This window comes from Micromys minutus (assembly GCF_963924665.1).
Source record: "Micromys minutus genome assembly, chromosome: 1".
NCBI lineage: Eukaryota > Metazoa > Chordata > Mammalia > Rodentia > Muridae > Micromys > Micromys minutus.
The window spans coordinates 140,229,250-140,248,405 of record NC_137969.1 but is presented as its reverse complement, the minus strand read 5'-3'; the positions used below and the strand labels follow the sequence as shown (position 1 = coordinate 140,248,405).

Below are 19,156 nucleotides of genomic sequence, written 5' to 3'. Positions count from 1 at the left end.
GTTTTGTACAAGGAGATAAGAAAGGGTCTATTTTCATTCTTCTGCATGCTGAGTGCCAGTTGGACCAACACCATTTGTTGAATAGGCTGTCCTTTTTCCAATGAATGTTTACAGCTCCTTTGTCAAAAATCAGGTGACCATATACGTGAGGGCTCATTTCTGGATCTTCTATTCTATTCTGTTGATCCACATCCCTATTTCTGAACCAGTACCATGCAGTTTTAAACACAATTGCCTTGTAATATAGCTTGAGGTCAAGGATAGTGATTCCCACAGATGTTTTCTTGTTGTTAAGGATGGATTTCGCTATTCTAGGTCTTTTGTTATTCCAGATGAAATTGCACATTGCTCTTTCCAACTCAATGAAGAACTGGGTTGGAATTTTGATGGGGATTGCATTGAATTTTGCTTTTGGTAGGATGGCCATTTTAAAAATGTTGATCCTCCAATCCATGAGCATGGGAAATCTTTCCATTTTCTGAGATCTTCCTCGATTTCCTTCTTTAGAGGTTTGAAGTTCTTGTCATACAGGTCCTTCACTTGCTTAGTTAGAGTCACACCAAGGTATTTCATAGTTTTTGTGACTATTGTGAAGGGTATCTTTTCCCTAATTTCTTTGTCCACATTTTTGTCCTTTGAATATAGGAAGGCTACTGATTTGTTTGAGTTAATTTTATATCCAGCCAACTTTTTCTGAACTTCTTTATCAGCTGTAGGAGTTCTCTGGTGGAATTTGTGAGGTCACTTAAGTACACTATCATGTCATTGGCAAAAAGTGATGTTTTTACTTCTTCCTTTTTGATTTGTATTCCTTTGATTTCCTTTTGCTGTCTAATTACTGCAGCCAGAACTTCCAGTACTATGTTGAATAGTTAGGGGGAGAGTGGGCAGTTTTGTCTAGTCCCTGATTTTAGTGGAATTGCTTCAAATTTCCCACCATTAAGTTTGATGTTGGCTGTTGGTTTGCTGTATATTGCTTTCATTATGTTTAGGTATGGACCTTGGATTCCTGTTCTTTCCAGGACTTTTAATATGAAGGGGTGTTGAATTTTGTCAAATGCTTTCTCAGAATCTAGTGAGATGACCATGTGATTTTGTTCTTTGAGTTTGTTTATATGATGGATTACGTTGATGGATTTCCTTATATTAAACCATCCCTGCATCCCAGGGATGAAGCCTACTTGGTCATGATGAATGATAGTTTTGATGTGTTCTTGGATTCGGTTTGCAACAATTTTGTTGAGTATTTTTGCATCAATGTTCATAACTGAGATTGGTCTGAAGTTCTCTTTCCTTGTAGGGTCTTTGTGTGGTTTAGGAAGGAGGGTTATTGTAGCCTCAAAAAATGAGTTAGGTAGTATTCCATCTGATTCTCTCTTGTGGAATAGTTTGGAGAGTATTGGTATTATGTCACCAATAAATGTCTGATAAAATTCTGCACCAAACCCGTTTGGACCTGGACTTTTTTTGGTTGGGACCAGTTTGATGAATTCTTCTATTTCTTTAGGTGTTAATGGATTGTTTAGCTAGTTTACCTGGTCCTTGTTTAACTTTGGGATCTTGTATCTGTCTAGGAATTCATCCATTTCCTCCAGATTTTCCAGCTTTGTTGAGTTTAGGCTTTTGTAGTAGGATCTGATGATTTCTTGAATTTCCTCAGATTCAGTCATTATTTCTCCACTTTGTTTTCTGATTTTGTTAATTTGGATACTGTCTCTTTGCCCTCTAGTTAGTCTGGCTAAGGGTTTATCAATCTTGTTGATTTTCTCAAGCAACCAGCTTTTGGTTTTGTTGATTCTTTCAATGGTTCTTTTCGTTTCTATTTGGTCTATTTCTACCCTATGTTTGATTATTTCTTTCTGGCTACTCCTCTTGGGTGTATCTGCTTCCTTTTGCTCTAGAGCTTTCAACTGTGCTCTCAGGAAGCTAGTGTATGCTCTCTCCAGTTTCTTTTTGGAAGCACTCAGAACTATGTGTTTTTTCTCAGTGCTGCTTTCATTGCATCCCATAGGTTTGGGTATGTCATGTTTTCTTTTTCATTGAATTTTAGAAAATCCCTAATTTCTTTCTTTATTTGTTCTTTGACCTTGCTATAGTTTAATTGAGCATTGTTTAGTTTCCATGTTTACGTGGGCTTTTTGTTGTCTTTGTTGTTATTAAAGACCAGCCTTAGACCATGGTGATCTGTAAGGATGCATGGGAGTATTTTGATCTTCTTGTATCGATTAAGGCTCGTTCTGTGTCCAATTATGTGGTCAGTTTTCAAGAAGGTGCCATGAGGTGCTGAGAAGAAGGTGTATCCTTTAGTTTTAGGATGATATGTTCAGTAGATATCTATTAATTCAAGTTGGTTTATAGTCTCTGTTAGTTTTACAGTGCCCTTGTTCAGTTTCTGATTCCATGATATATACATTGGTGAGAGTGGGGTATTAAAGTGTCCCACTATTATTGTGTGGGTAAAAATGTATTTTTTGAGCTTTAGTAGGGTTTCTTTTATGAATATGGGTGCTTTTGTATTTGGAGCATATATGTTAAGGATTGAGAGTTCCTCTCAACAGATTTCCCCTGTAATGAGTAAAAAGTTTTCTTTTTTATCTTTTTTGATAACGTTTCGTTGAAAATCTACTTTATTCAATATTAGAATGGCCACTCCAGCTTGCTTCTTGGGGCCATTTGCTTGGAAGTTTTTTCCCACCCTTTTATTCTGAGATAGTGTCTGTCTTTGTCTCTGATATGAGTTTCCTGTATGCAGAAAAATGCTGGGTTTTGTTTATGTATCCAGTCTGATAGCCTATATCTTTTTATTGGGGAGTTGAGTCCATTTATGTTAATAGATATCAAGGATTAGTGGTTGCTGTTTCCTGCTATTGTTGCTTTGGTAGGTTGAAATGTGCCTGTGTGTCTTTCTTCTTTTGGTTTTCTTCCTTAGAAATTTCTTGTTTTTATTATGAAGTGGTTCCCCTCATTGTATTTGGTTTTCCACCTATAATTCGTTGTAGTGCTGGGTTTGTGGTTATATATTGTGTGAATTTAGTTTTGTCTTGGAATATATTCATCTCGCCATCTATGGTGATTGATAGTTTTGTTGGGTATAGCAGCTTGGGCTGGCACTTGTGCTCTCTCAGGGTCTGCATGATGTCTGTCCAGGCTCTTCTAGCTTTCATAGTCTCTGTTGAGAAATCGGGTGTGAATCTGATTGGTCTGCCTTTATATGTTACATGACCTTTTTCCCTTACTGCTTTTAGTATTCTTTCTTTGCTTTGGGCACTTGGTGTTTTGACTATTATGTGTCGGGAGGAATTTTTTTTCTGGTCCAACCTATTTGGAGTTCTGAAGGCTTCTTTTATGCTCGTGGTCATCTCGTTCTTAAGGGTAGGAAATTTTTCTTCTACAATTTTGTTGAAGATATTTACCGTACCTCTTAGTTGATATTCTTCGCTCTCTCCTATTATCTTTAGCTTTGGTCTTCTCATTTTGTCCTGGATTTCCTGCACATTTTGGGTTAGGAGTTTTTTGGTTTTTGCATCTTCTCTGACTGTTTTGTCTATGTTTTCATTGTTGTCTTCGGCCCCTGAGATTCTTTCTTCCATCTCTTGTAGTCTGTTGGAAATGCTTGCATCTGTGACTCCTGATTCCTTTTTTAGGTTTTCTATCTCTAGGGTTGTCTCTTTTAGTGTTTTCTTTATTATGTCTATTTCCATTTTAAATTCATTTTTCCATTCCTTCATCTCTTTGGTTCTGTTTTCTTCTAGTTCTTTTAGTGTTTTTTGTTTGTTTGTTTGTTTGTTTGTTTTCTAATTCTTCTAATTCTTTATGCTTTTCTTCTTGTTCTTGTTTAAGGATCTCTATCATCATCTTGGGGTAGGATTTCGTGTCTGAGTCTTCTTTTTCTGGAGTGTTTGGCATTCTGCTGTTTGTTGTGATGGGAAAGCTGGGTTCTAGTGTTGCCAGGTTGTCTTTATTTCCCTGGGGTACATTCTTTTGCTTTCCTATTGCCATCTTGTTGTCAGTGATTGGTTCTTGCCTTTCGCTTATACCTGGCCTGTGTCCCTGGATCTCCGCTGTTTCTGGTGGAGGATGTTCTGAGTGCCTGTTGTGCGCCCTGGAAGCCATCGGCTGGGAACAGAGTGTCTGATGCCAAGGGGTTCCTGGATCCCTGGATCACGCTGGGCGGGCAGGCACACACTTTCCACGTGCTCCACTGAGATCTCTCTTCCCCCTGGCTAGTCAGAATCCGTTCTCACCTAGTTCTCGCCTGTCCTGTGTTGTCTGGGTCTCCTCCTTTCCTGGTGGGTATGTGCAGCTTGGACTCTTCACCTAATTCTATCTATTATCTTTAGATTAGGTTTTTTCACGGTGTCCCAAATTTCCTGCATGTTTTGTGTCAGGAATATTTAGGGTTAAATTTTTCTTTGCCTGATTATAAATGTCTTCTATTGTATATTCTATGCCTGAGATTCTCTTCTATATACTTTATTCTGTTGCAGATACTTGCATCCGTTATTGCTGTTCTCTTTCCTAGGTTTTCCGTCTCTAGAATTTCCTCTGTGATTTGTTTTTGCTTCTATTTTCACTTTCAGGTCTTGCACAGTTTTATTTCCTTCACTGGTTTGATTGTATTTTTTTGTATTTCTTTGTTCCTCTTAAAGGCCTCTATGATTGTTTAAAAAATTATTTTATTGGATATTCTCTGTATTTACATTTCAAATTATTTAAGGTCATTTTTTTTATGCTTCGGTTAGATTAGGATATTCAGAGCTTGCTCTAGTAGGGCAGCTGTGTTCTGGTGGTGTCATATTACCCTGGCCTTTGTTGGCTATGTTCTTTTAAGGACTTTCTGGGTGACATTGGTCTTTGGATGTTTCTGTTGTAGTAGGTATTGGTAGGGGGTTGTCCTCCATGGTCCTGGTGTGGCAGGCCTCTGATGGGCATCTTTGGACTGCATGGTTCTGGATCAGCAGCTCTGTATGGTTCAGAATCCCCATGTCTGATGAAAGCAAGAAGAAAGATTGGGGGAGAATGGAGGCCCTGGTGAGATAGGTTGCTCATGGCAGCTTTGAGTGCCCAGAGGATTCACTGGGGAAGTTGGATACAGAAAAGAAGCTAACCTATATGGCTCAGGATCCACAGGTCTGATAAAAATGAGTGGAGAGGTGGTGGAAGAATAAATGTCTCCCTAGAATAAGACTGCTCAGGCGTGAAAACAAACATTTTATGTATAAATGCTTTTAATTTATAGCAACAGCAGTGTGTATGAGTTTTGTATTATTCTTTATGGTTTCCACCTAATCATGAGAATTCCTATCTGTTTAAACTGTTTCTTCATGGGAATCCATTGTATGAAGCTGTCATGTTTGCTTCATCATACTAGATGGCAGTAATTTCCTACTAACAGAAAGAACACATTACCCAACATTCATAAGTAAATACATGAAAAGGAATACTATCTTTCTATAAAATCTTTAGAAATGTTTATGACATGTACCCAGATATAGACATGAAACTTGATAAATATTGTATAAAACTGTAAAACTCTCCAAATGGTCAATTTGACTAGTAATGGAAGAGAACTAAATTTCCACCTACCATTTGATAATGTGCTTCTGCATAATATTTGTCATTGTTATTAATACACACAAGGTGTTCATTGTTATAATTTCTATTGCTTGTTAGCCAGTGTATTTGAGCATCTCTTCTTATATTTAAGAGGTGCATAGGCCTCACTTAGCATGGATTTTCTACTAATATTCCATGTCCATTCTACAATGGCTCCCCAGTCTGGTTACTATTTGTTTATAGACATTATTGTAAGTCTCCAAAGCTTGTAGACATTACCTGAGAATCAGGCAGTCTAATGCAAACATTTGGAATGCAGAGACAAAAGGATCTGGAGTTCAAGATAACCCTCAGTCATCTAACAAGCTCTAAGCAAGACTGAGCTACGTGGACTGTCTCAAAATTCAAATATTGAGCATTACCAATACTTTCTTGTGGTTTCACATTTACTGGATAAATTTGTGTATGTTGTACTTAATTTTGATTTACTAAAACTTATCTACTCTTTACCTTGCATGTGTCTGTATTGGTGTACTTAACACACTCTATCGTCCCAAGTTACCATACTAATTTCTACATTTTTATGTTAAATTTTATATATATATACATACATACATATATACATACATGTGTATGTCTATATTTATATGTATATACATATATATACATGCATCAAATTTAGTACAGAAAAATTATTCATGCATTAACAAGAAAGATAGCCTGCAACCTCATTACTATTTAAATAGATCTTTCTTCTCACAACAACAACAACAATCAAAAGGAACAAGTTAAAATAGGGAAGATAATTATTTCAGAATCCTTTGCTTCATGGACCGGAATATCAAGAAAGGACAAAAAACAATAGCATTCCCCTTTACTAGTTATCATTAACATGTTAGGATACACTCACTGGGAAATAAAAATGGTCAAGATAAGTTATTATTTGAAGATGTGTTTTCGAAAAATTTTATTTTTCTGTCTATTTAGAATTAAACTACTAGGCTGCTAGTAAAGAATTCAATTGAATTGTGAGATTACAGTTTAGGGAAACATTACTGGGAAGTTGGTGGAAAATAAAAAACACATTATAGTAAATTCTCAAAGAACTAACATAATTTAAATAAAACCCAAAGAACAGATATATGAGGGGATATTGAATTCTCTATTTAATAGCATGTTTTGTTTTATGTTTGATATTTTTGTATTATTTTATGTTCTTTAGCTACTCTAACCCTCAACAATGGACTGCCACCTTCGGTGTTTCTACAATAAGTCCTAGGTTAAGAGTGAGAGTGCGGGCTATTCTAGCCCATGACGAATACAGCTCCACAACTCGTGACAATGACATTGCAGTTGTACAGCTTGAAAGACCTGTCACCTTTACCAGAAATATCCACAGGGTATGCCTGCCAGCAGCAACCCAAAGCATCATACCTGGGTCTGTTGCATACGTCACAGGATGGGGATCTCTCACTTATGGAGGTAAATGTCTCTGGGAAATGAAACATTTTGACAACAAATCTTCTGTTATTTGTTTCTATGTAAATGTGTTTGTTTTGTTTTGTCATAAAATCTCATTTTAATCCGGCTAATTTGGAGTCCACTATGAAGCTCAGGATGGCCTCAAATTCATAATTCTCTTGAAGCAGTTTCAATAATAGAGATATGGGCTTGTCCCACCATGTCCAGCCTTGTAAATTCCTAGGTGAGGAAACCCCTGAGGATAGCCTCTTCTACAGAACCATCTACATTCTGGTCAGACCTGCCTCTAGCTATAGCTGCTGCCTCAGCAATGTAAAACAAGCAACCCTTAGAAACCACAGAATTCTGATATCAGAACAGAGAAATGTGAAAGAAAAAAAAATGAAAAAGGTGAAGGGTCCTAGAACTTGGCTCAAGACACCTCAAAACCAAGTTCTAAGCACAAAGCAATTTATTCATCCCAGACAGACAAAGATCAGGTGATAAAGGAAAAGAAAGAAGGGAGGGGGAACAAGATAGGGGGTGAAAAATCACAAGGGAGAGGGGAAGAGATATTTTTCCCATAGGGACAAAGGCCTTTGCATAAAGAAAAGACAGAAGTGTCCTGTAGGCAAATGGCAGTTTATAAATGTAAAGGGGGAAACTCCTGTCTTGGAATAAGTTGGTTAATTTTGTTTGGGCAAAAGGGAGCTTTTGAGTGTTGGGCTCCAATACTTTGATATCAGACCTTGACAGTCAGCCTCTGGTGAAGGAAGTGGTTGAATAAGGAAATGTAACCTTGGCGGCTAGCTTTTTGAGATGTAATCTAATGGGTTTTAGCAAGGCAGGGGGGGGGAGGTAATGGGGTGGGAGAGAGGGCGAGGCCTGCCAGAGCCATGTGTGCCAATGCTTAGGTTGGCGAGAACCCCTTCAATAAGTCCCTTATTAATACAGAAAGTCTATACTTTTCTGTTCATAAAAGGAGACTTAAAAAAGACTATGACCTGGGTTTTTTAATAACACTTAAGATATGGCCTTCAAGTTATTCTGGTATAAAATGAATCCCACAGCCACAGAAAGAAAATCCATGTTAGATAATAATTTATTATGTTCATTCATGGGATAAATGAAATTTTACATAAAATAAACACAATTTAAAGTAAGAATTGTGGCCAAGAAAAAAAAAAAAAAAAAAAAAAAAAAAAAAAAAAAAAAACACTATTAGGTGGGAAATGGATAAGAAGCTTTGGTGGTGTATATGGATTATTACAATTGTGGTAAGACATTAAAATGTCCTAATTGTCTTGGAAAAGATTTCATTCTGTTTCTTTGAACCAACTGACCTGAAATAATAGGTGTCTATACCAATCATGGAAAATTGTGACAGTTCTGTTCTCAAGGAACACTGATATCGTAGACTACTTCTTTAACTTTGAGAGTAGACTAATTTCTCTTCTTTTTTTTTTAAACGACATTATTTTACAAAACAAAGATAAATGTACAGATTTTAAACATTTTTTGCTTAAAATTATACATTTTTGTCAGTACTGTTTTTTCAGACATTAAAATAATTTTTACATAAAACCATGTGAATATATTTTTTTAGTCAGTACTTGATTTTTTTCAAGGGCTTGACAGTATGCATTGAAAACCTAATAGTTACCATGAGCATAAAGTACATGCAAAACAAAACGCAACATGGAAATAGTCAAAGTCTTCTTGTTTTGTAAATATATGTATATTTTTTTGTTTTCTTTACTTCTTGGACTTCATACAGTCTGTGAGTTGTTTCTGGGGGAGTGCAAGCCTCTGGGGTTAGCATCCCACTATCAGTGACTACATATTATGTCTGTTCTTTTGTGACTGGGTTATCTCACTCAGGATGATCTTCTCTAGATGCAGCCATTTTCTTAAGAATTTCATTAAGTCATTGTTTCTGATAGCTGAGTAGTACTCCATTGTGTAACTGTACCACAATTTTTGTATCCATTCATCTACTGAAGGACATCTGGGTTCCTTCCAGCTTCTGGCTATTATAAATAGAGCCGCTATGAACATTGTGGTGCATATATCTTTGTTGTGTATTAAAGTGTCTCTGGGGTATATGCCCAGAAGTGGAATAGCTGGGTCTTCAGGTAGTACTATATCCAATTTTCTGAGGTATCGCCAGACTGATTTCCAGAGTGGTTGTATTAGCTTGCAACCCCACCAACAGTAGAGAAGTGTTCCTCTTTCTCCACAGCCTCGCCAGCATCTGCTGTCATCTGAGTTTTGGATCTTGGCCAATCTGACTGGTGTGAGGTGGAATCTTAGGGTTGTTTTGATTTGCATTTCCCTGATGGCTAAGGATGTCGAGCACTTCCTCAGATGTTTCTCGGCCATTCGGTGTTCCTCAACTGAAAATGTTTTGTTTAGCTCTGTACCCCATTTTTAATAGGGTTATTTGATTCTCTGGTGTCTAGCTTTTTGAGTTCCTTGTACACCTTGGATATTAGGCCTCTATCTGATGTGGTGTTGGTAAAGATCTTTTCCCATTCTGTTGGTTGCCGTTTTGTTTTCTTTACGATGTCTTTAGCCTTACAGAAACTTTGCAATCTCATTAAGTCCCATTTGTTAATCTATGACCTTAGAGCTTGAGCCATTGGTGTTTTGTTCAGGAAATTTTCTCCTGTACCTATGTGTTCTAAGGTTTTCCCTACTTTCTCATCTAATAGTTTCAGTGTATCTGGTTTAATGTGGAGATCTTTGATCCACTTACACTTGAGCTTTCTACAAGGAGATAAGAACGGGTCTATTTTCATTCTTTTGCATGCTGAGTGCCAGTTGGACCAACACCATTTGTTGAATAGGGTATCATTTTTCCATTGAATGTTTACTGCTCCTTTGTCAAAAATCAGGTGACCACATACATGAGGGCTCATTTCTGGATCTTCTGTTCTATTCCATTGATCCACATGCCTATTTCTGTAACAGTACCATGCAGTTTTCAGCACAATTGCCTTGTAATATAGCTTGAGGTCAGGGATAGTGATTCCCGCTGATGTTTTTTTGTTGTTGAGGATGGATTTCGCTATTCTAGGTCTTTTGTTATTCCATATGAAATTGCACATTGATCTTTCCAATTCCATGAAGAACTGGGTTGGAATTTTGATGGGGATTGCATTGAATCTGTAGATTGCTTTTGGTAGGATGGCCATTTTTAAGATGTTGATTTTTCCAATCCATGAGCATGGGAGATCTTTCCATTTTCTGAGATCCTCCTCAATTTCTTTCTTTAGAGGTTTGAAGTTCTTGTCATACAGGTCCTTCACTTGCTTAGTTAGAGTCACACCAAGGTATTTCATAGTTTTTGTAACGATTGTGAAGGGTACCTTTTCCCTAATTTCTTTCTCCACATGTTTGTCCTTTGAGTACAGGAAGGCTACTGATTTTTTTGAGTTAATTTTGTATCCAGCAACTTTGCTGAACTTGTTTTATCAGCTGTAGGAGTTCTCTGGTGGAATTTTTGGGGTCACTCAAGTACACTATCATGTCATCGGCAAAGAGTGATGTTTTTATCTCTTCCTTTCCGATTTGTATCCCCTTGATCTCCTTTTGCTGTTTAATTGCTCTAGCCAGGACTTCCAATACTATGTTGAATAGGTAGGGAGAAAGTGGGCAGCCTTGTCGAGTCCCTGATTTTAGTGGGATTGCTTCAAGTTTCTCGCCATTAAGTTTTATGTTGGCTGTTGGTTTGCTGTATATTGCTTTTATTATGTTTAAGTATGGGCATTGGATTTCTGTTCTTTCCAGAACTTTTAACATGAAGGGGTGTTGGATTTTGGAGAATGCTTTCTCAGCGTCTAGTGATATGATCATGTGATTTTGGTCTTTGAGTTTGTTTATATAGTGGATTACGTTGATGGATTTCTTTATGTTAAACCATCCCTGCATCCCAGGGATGAAGCCTACTTGGTCATGATGAATGATCATTTTGATGTGTTCTTGGATTCAGTTTGTGAGGATTTTGTTGAGTATTTTTGCATCAATGTTCATAAGTGAGATTGGTCTGAAGTTCTCTTTCCTTGTAGGGTCTTTGTGTGGTTTAGGTACGAGGGTTATTGTAGCCTCAAAAATGAGTTGGGTAATATTCCATCTGATTCTATCTTTTGGAATAGTTTGGCGAATATTAGTGTTATATCCTCAATAAAAGTCTGATAAAATTCTGCACTGAACCCGTCTGGACCTGGGCTTTTTTTGGTTGGGAGGCTTTTGATGACTTCTTCTATTTCTTTAGGTGTTATAGGGTTATTTAGATGGTTTACTTGGTCCTGGTTTAACTTTGGGACCTTGTATCTGTCTAGGAATTCATCCATTTCCTCCAGATTTTCCAATTTTGTGGAGTATAAGTTTTTGTAGTAGGATCTGATGATTTCTTGAATTTTCTCAGTTTCAGTTGTTATGTCCCCACTTTCCTTTCTGATTTTGTTAATTTGGATACTCTCTCTTTGCCCTCTAGTTAGTCTGGCTAGGGGTTTATCAATCTTGTTGATTTTCTCAAAGAACCAACTCTTGGTTTTGTTGATTTTTTCAATGGTTCTTTTTGTTTCTATTTGGTCTATTTCTGCCCTAATTTTGATTATTTCTTGCCATCTACGCTTTTTGGGTATATCTGCTTCCTTTTGTTCTAGGGCTTTTAGCGGTGCTGTCAGGTTGCTGATGTGAGCTCTCTCCAGTTTCTTTGTGAAAGCACTTAGGGCTGTGAGTTTTCCTTTCAATACTGCTTTCATTGCATCCCATAGGTTTGGGTATGTTGTGTTTTCATTTTCGTTGAATTTTAGAAAATCCTTAATTTCTTTCTTTATTTCTTCTTTGACCCTGCTATCCTTTAACAGAGCATTGTTTAGTTTCCATATGTATGTGGGCTTTTTGTTGTCTTTGTTGTTGTTAAAGACCAGCCGTAGACCATGTTGATCTGAAAGGATGCATGGGAGTATTTCAATCTTCTTATATCAATGGAGGCTCGTTCTGTGTCCAATTATGTGGTCAATTTTCGAGAAGGTGCCATGGAGTGGTGAGAAGAAGGTGTATTCTTTTACTTTGGGATAGTATGTTCTGTATATATCTATTAATTCTAGTTGGTTCAAAGTCTCTGCTAGTTTTGCAGTGTCCTGGTTCTGTTTCTGTTTCCCTGATCTGTCCATTGGTGAGAGTGGGGTATTAAAGTTACCCACTATTATTGTGTGGGGTCAAATGTATTTTTTGAGCTTTAGTAGGGTTTCTTTTATGAATGTGGGTGATTTTTTTATTTGGAGCATATATGTTAAGGATTGAGAGTTCCTCCTGACAGATTTCCCCGGTAATGAGTAAAAAGTGTCCTTCCTTATCTTTTTTGATAACTTTTGGTTGGAAATTTACTTTATTCAATATTAGAATAGCCACTCCAGCATGTTTCTTGGAGCTGTTTGCTTGGAAGTTTTTTTCCCACCCTTTTACTCTGAGATAGTGTCTGTCTTTGTCTCTGAAAGAGTTTCCTGTATGCAGCAAAAGGCTGGATTTTGTTTATGTATCCAGTCTGATAATCTATGTCTCTTTATTTGGGAGTTGAGACCATTGATGTTAATAGATATCAAGGAATAGTTGTTTCTGTTTCCTGCTATTATTGCTTTTTTGGGTTGAGTTGTGTGTGTGTTTTTTTTTCTTCTTTTAGTTTTCTTATTTAGGAGTTTTCTTGTTCTTACTAGGCTGTATTTTCCCTCCTTGTATTGGGTTTTCCACCTATAATTCGTTGTAGTGCTGGGTTTGTGGTCAGATATTGTGTGAATTTTGATTTGTCTTGAAATATCTTCGTCTCTCCATCGATGGTGATTGATAGTTTTGCTGGGTATAGCAGCTTGGGCTGGCACTTGTGCTCTCTTAAGGAGTGCATGATGTCTGTCCAGACTCTTCTAGCTTTCATAGTCTCTGTTGAGAAATCGGGTGTGAGTCTGATTGGTCTGCCTTTATATGTTACCTAACCTTTTTCCCTTACTGCTTTTAGTATTCTTTCTTTACTTTGGGCGCTTGATGTTTTTACTATTATGTGTCGGGAGGTATTTCTTTTCTGGTCCAACCTATTTGGAGTTCTGAAGGCTTCTTTTATGCTTGTGGTCATCTCATTCTTAAGGGTAGGGAAGTTTTCTTCTATGATTTTGTTGAAGATATTTACTGTGCCTCTTAGTTGATACTCTTCTCCCTCTTCTATTCCTATTATCCTTAGGTTCGGTCTTGTCATTGTGTCTTGGATTTCCTGGACATTTTGGGTTAGGAGCTTTTTGTTTTTTGCATCTTCTCTGGCTGTTTTGTCTATGTTTGCAATGTTGTTCTGCCCCCGAGATTCTCTCTTCGATCTCTTGCAATCTATTGGACATGCTTGCTTCTGTGACTCCTGATTTCGTTTTTTGGTGTTCTGACTCTAGGGTTATCTCTTTTAGTGTTTTCTTTATTGTGTCAATCTCTGTTTTAATTTCCCTCTTCCATTCTTTTATTTCTTTGGTTCTGTTTTCCTCTAGTTCTTTGAGTTCTTTGAGTGTTTTTCTTGTTTCTTCTTTAAAAGCTTCTGAATCTTTTTGCTTTTCCTCCCTTTCTTGTTTAAGTAACTCTATCAGCGTCTTGAGGCATGATTTCAGGTCTGTGTCTTCTTTTTCTGGAGTGTTTGGAATTTCGATGTTTGCTGTTATGGGAGAGCTGGGCTTTGGTGTTGCTAGATTGTCTTGGTTCCCTTGGGATATACTCTTTCTCTTTCCTCTTGCCATTTTGTTGTCAGTGATATGTTCTTGCCTTTCCCTTGTATCTGGTCTGTGTCCCTGGTTCTCCACTGGTTGAGGTGTCAGATGGGTCTAGCCCTGTTTTATGCCTCAGAGTCGTCGGGTGTGAGCAGAAGTTCCAACGTTCTGTTTCTGTTTGCTGGATCAGGCACGGCAGGGCAGGGCAAGGCAGGAGGTGCACTTTCCGTGTGTACTCCACAGAGATCTTTCTGCTCCCCTGCAGCCCAGGTCTCCCACCCACCAGTTGCTCAGCCTCTATGAGCCTCCATTCCGGGTGGCAGATGGGCCAGGCTCTGCTCTGCGTCCTGAAGTCGCCTCCAGTTGGAAACAGAAGTTCTAATTTTCTGTTCCCAATTGCTGGATCGGGCAAGGCGGGGCAGGGCAAGGTATGGTGTGCACTTTCCGTGTGTACTCCGCAGAGATCTCTCTGTTCCCCTGCAGTCTTGGTCTCTTACTCACCAGTTGCTCAGCCTCTATGAGCCGCCGTTCTGCCTGGCAGGTAGGCCAGGCTCCGCTCTGCGTCCGGAAGTCGCCTCTGGGTGGAAACAGAAGTTCTAATTTTCTGTTCTCAATCGCAGTTGCTCAGCCTCTATGAGCTGCCAATCCGGGTGTCAGGTAGGCCAGGTTCCGCTCTGTGTCCGGAAGTCGCCTCCGGGTGGAAACAGAAGTTCTAATTTTCTGTTCCCAATCGCTGGATCGGGCAAGGCGGGGCAGGGCAAGGTATGGTGTGCACTTTCCGTGTGCACTCCACAGAGATCTCTCTGCTCTCCTGCAGTCTTGGTCTCCCACTCACCCATTGGTCAGCCTCCCTGATTTCTCTTCTGATACGTAGTTTTCTAACCCAAAAATCCATCAATTAACTTTAAATATTGTAAGTCACTTTTAACACAAGTATTAGGGGGTTGTTGTTGTTTTTTTTTTTTTTTTTTTTTTTTTTTTTTTGTTATTGTTGGGTTAGATTTTTTTGTTTGTTTGTGTGTTTGTTCTCATGGTAGCCCAGATTGGCCTCAAATTTACTATATAACTAAAGCTGACCTTGAACTCCTCATGATTCTACATTCACCTCCTACATATTGGGATCACGGTCATGTGTCACCACACCCAATCATTTATCAACTCCAAGAGAATAAAGAAAGATATATCGCAAACTCAAAGAGTAAAGAAAATCTCATCTCTCTAAAGGAGTTATCCCTTCTCTCCTACAGCAATCTTGCCCAGATTTACTTATGTGCATCTTCTGGTGCCATCCTTTCAACATAGATAATGTTTATAATAGTCATGTTATTCTTAAATTTGGCACAGAGTCATTGACTCATATTTTCTGAGGTCTGATTCATTTCTGTTTTTACACTGAACAGGCAACGCAGTCACAAATCTACAGCAAGGAGAGGTCAGACTAATAAGTTCAGAGGTATGCAATGAGCCAGCTAGTTACGGTGGAAGTGTCTTGCCAGGAATGCTCTGTGCTGGAGTGCGTTCAGGAGCTGTGGATGCATGCCAGGTAACAACATTATCTATGTCACCACTGGGAAGTTTACAGGCATTTTCAAACACATCACCCTGTGACAGGCAAAAAGATAACAACAGTTACAACATAAAGCTCTGCTCCTCAAAAAGAAAAAAAAATGGCCTTAATTTTAGAGATAGAATTCTGTTTTAAATTTTATGTAGCATGAAAATATTGTTAGTTACTATGGATGGCTAAACCAAGATAATATAACATGGTGGATACAATTAATAATAAACTATTGTATGCTTCAAAATCTCTAGAGAGTAAATTTTGACGTTCTTATCACAAGGAACAATGCTGAAGCAGTAGAAGCTTGCTTGATTTTAGTATTCAGTATCATACCCATAAATTATAAAATCATTTCCTATCTTATAACTGTATTTAATAATCAACTCACAATGAAAACAGTCATTTAAAGTTCATAACATAATTATGCTTTAATTTATACTATTTTCTTTGTAAATTACAAACTAGTTGCTTTTTCATTCCTTCCTTTTTCTTTCCTGCTCTCCTTTCTTTTCCCTTTCTTTTTCTTCCTCCTCCCATTCCTTCCCTCTCTTCCATTTTCCTCTGTCTGTCCCTCCCCTCCCTTTCTCTTGTCTTTCTTTTCCTTTTCTACTACTATATAATTTGGGATATCTTGTAACTCAAATAATTAAGATATTGTATACATTTTTTAATCTTTAAAATACTTTTAAAATTGGATTTTTTTTAGCAGTCACATGCTATACTGTTTTCTCTAGCCTGTAAAATTTTAAATTAAACATCCAAAAAACAAATAGTAAATGCACAACTATATACAGTAATGAGTATAAAATTTAGTCTTAAAATTTTAATGAAATCGATGAAACGTAACAGGTTCCATTCCTTTATCTGAAATGAGGCCAATGTAGTTATAGGAGCAAAACGTTAGGGATTTAAACATTATTATAAATACTCTAGTCTCTTCAGGAATCCAGTACTGTTTGCCTTGATGAGCTGCATGCAACATAAAGCTTATTCTCTTCATCCATGCTCCTGACTCTTAATCTGTTGTGCACAATCTTGAAAAAGTGGTGCTGCTTACAGAACACCAGAACCCAAACCATAAGTGTTTTCCCAAAATGATACATTTTTAACAGTTTCAAGCATTGAAAAGTGGAGATGTGGATATCGATTATCAAGAGGCTTATTTATGCACTCAGTTCATTATATCTTTATGTGAGATGGTTCCACCTTCTGTAAAACAAGTTTTTAAGATTCGTGAAAGTTTTCTAAAAATCTCATCAGTTAGATTATATCCCAGGCTGCCAACTTCAGATCTACTGAAAGTATTGGTTACAACAGCTTGAGGAAATAACAAACTAAAATGTCCTCTTCTTGCTCTTGCAAGCCTCCATCGGCTTCTGCATAGGAATAGTCTGCCCTTCACTTCAGGCAAGTTCACCACACCACTACCATAAAAATTTCCCTGAACCACCCCAGGCCTCACTGACTGTACTTACAACACACAGAGTTTATGCCTCAATAAATGATAATAAGTGAATAATATTTTTGCATAGAAGTTTATAAGATCAATTCAGACATTCTTTCAAAGATATATCTACTCTCACCACTAGGAAACCTGTGTGTCAATGTAAGTAGATGCTCCCTGACTCATCAGGTTGAGAAAAATGAATGCCAGTTCAAAGGTCTGACCCTAGGCAGAGAAACTAACCACACGTTACTTGGAACTCGCGATTACCACTTGCTTGTCCATGGTGGATAAGATACACAGAAAGCTTTGCCACTATAGAAAAAGAATAGCAGAGAAACATAAAAAAAAAAATGCTGCGGACTAGTAAAATGCAGCATGAATGTCTCATCCAGAGGAACGTGGTACCAGCAGCTCCACGCAGTACTTGTCAAGCAAGTTGGTGATTCACATACTGACGTTTCTCTCCATTAAACCATTAATTAAATAGGTATGGAAAACATAACTACTCTGAGCCATCAAATGAATGGCTAACTTTTCTAGACATACATTTTTTAACAATAGCTGGGTTTTATTAGTACTGACCATATGCTAAACTGTGCCCAGAGTGTTTTGTGTGTTAATCTCACTAAAGCTCATTTTTAATGCCATTTATTGATAAGAGAAATTCAGCAGAGATTTGTCAAAGAGGGTCCTGGAGTTCACCTACCTGATAGGCAGATGCTCAAACTCAGACTATCTAGCTCCAGAATTCACAGAATTGACCCATGATACAGTATGTTCTAAAAGCATCTCCCTAATTGGATGATTACATGTATACACGTTTCTAAGCAGTTAGTTATTGCTATTGGCTGGTAAATACCTCATAAAAAAGGCTCTACTTAACTGCCATAAAAATTTCTTTTCAATTATTCACGAAAAGAATTGTAGTAGGTGATTTACTATGCATCAGGCCTCATACCAGGGCGTAAAAGGGACACATCTAGAGACTCCTTCATTCAAAAGCTATTTTCTTAACATCTTCTATTGGCTGGAGGCCAAGGTTGGGGCAGCATCCAGAACAAGGATGCTCCCTTCCCTCATGGATTTTTATTACAGGACTGCTAACACAGACACTGGCCAAGTATCGAAATACAGCCAGTGCTAATACAAGGAGAGATTTCCAAGGGTAATAGGCTGGGCTTTTTAGAGGCAGTGAAATAAATGTCACAGCACATGACATCACAGGGAAAAACTATGGGGTTGAAGCCAGAAGTGCAAAGGAAAGAGGAGGGTCAAAGAATCCCTTCTCGAGGGAGGCCTGAGAAGATTAGGAAACAAGAAAGCAAAAGAAGGAAGGCTTGCTCATGAGTGTTAATTAGTCTCAGCCTTACTTATATACTTGAAAGATTTCAGTAATTTTTTTTTTTTTTTTTTGGCATGGCTTGGCATGTTTCAAAAAGATGTATGCTGGTATAACAGCTTGGACTTCCTTTACTACCATAGAAATAGACTGGTGATTTCCAGGTTGTTTTTTCCATTTAAATAATCATTTGCTTTGTTTTCTACAGGGTGATTCTGGTGGCCCACTAGTACAAGAAGACTCAAGGAGGCTTTGGTTTGTTGTGGGGATTGTGAGTTGGGGATATCAGTGTGGCCTGCCAAACAAGCCGGGGGTGTATACTCGAGTGACAGCCTACCGCAACTGGATTAGACAGAAGACTGGAATCTAGTGCAACTAAGGAAAACACGTGTGAAGTCTGTATCCAAGTGTGCCTGATTCAGATGCCACAGCTTTGCTTTTCAAATGCAAAGGAACCTGGAAATGTCCCATTTGAACATACCATTACATAAATAAGGTTTAACCGTTTAGTATTTCTTGTCCGTATGGATTTTTACTTTCTGAAGGGGAAAAGAAAACATGAACATGAAATGTAAAGGCAGAGAATATCCAATAAAAGAGAGAGAGAGAGAGAGAGAGAGAGAGAGAGAGAGAGAGAGAGAGAGGGAGAGAGGGAGAGAGGGAGAGAGGGAGAGAGGGAGAGAGGGAGAGAGGGAGAGAGGGAGAGAGGGAGAGAGGGAGAGAGGGAGAGAGGGAGAGAGGGAGAGAGGGAGAGAGGGAGAGAGAGAAAGGGCTGGAGGGATGGCTCAGTGGTTAAGAGCACTGACTGCTCTTCCAGAGGTCCTGAGTTCAATTCCCAGCAACCACATGACTCATAACCATCTAATGAGAATGGATGCCCTCTTCTGGTGTGTCTGAAGACAGCTACAGTGCACTTACATATATTAAATAAAATTTTTAAGAGGAAAAAAAAAAGAAAGCATGAGCATGGCTAAGTAAGAGAGAAATACGTTAAGCTAGTAACGGGTTAACAATTTTATTACAGGGGTGGCCAGGTATTTTAGTTTTAT

General features: G+C 38.1%; 1 protein-coding gene across 1 annotated transcript in view; it reads left to right on the top strand.

Annotated features, from left to right (window-relative positions):
* LOC308414707 (transmembrane protease serine 11D) overlaps positions 1-18,477 on the top strand; it is a gene marked incomplete at both ends in the record, with an annotated part of 46,347 nt that extends 27,870 nt beyond the window's left edge. The window contains 3 exons of the mRNA XM_080909947.1: positions 6,779-7,038; positions 15,161-15,303; positions 18,316-18,477. Of these exons, the coding sequence (XP_080766073.1) occupies positions 6,779-7,038; positions 15,161-15,303; positions 18,316-18,477 (565 nt within the window). The remainder of the gene's footprint in view (positions 1-6,778; positions 7,039-15,160; positions 15,304-18,315) is intronic.
* Between the last annotated feature and the right edge of the window lie 679 nt (positions 18,478-19,156).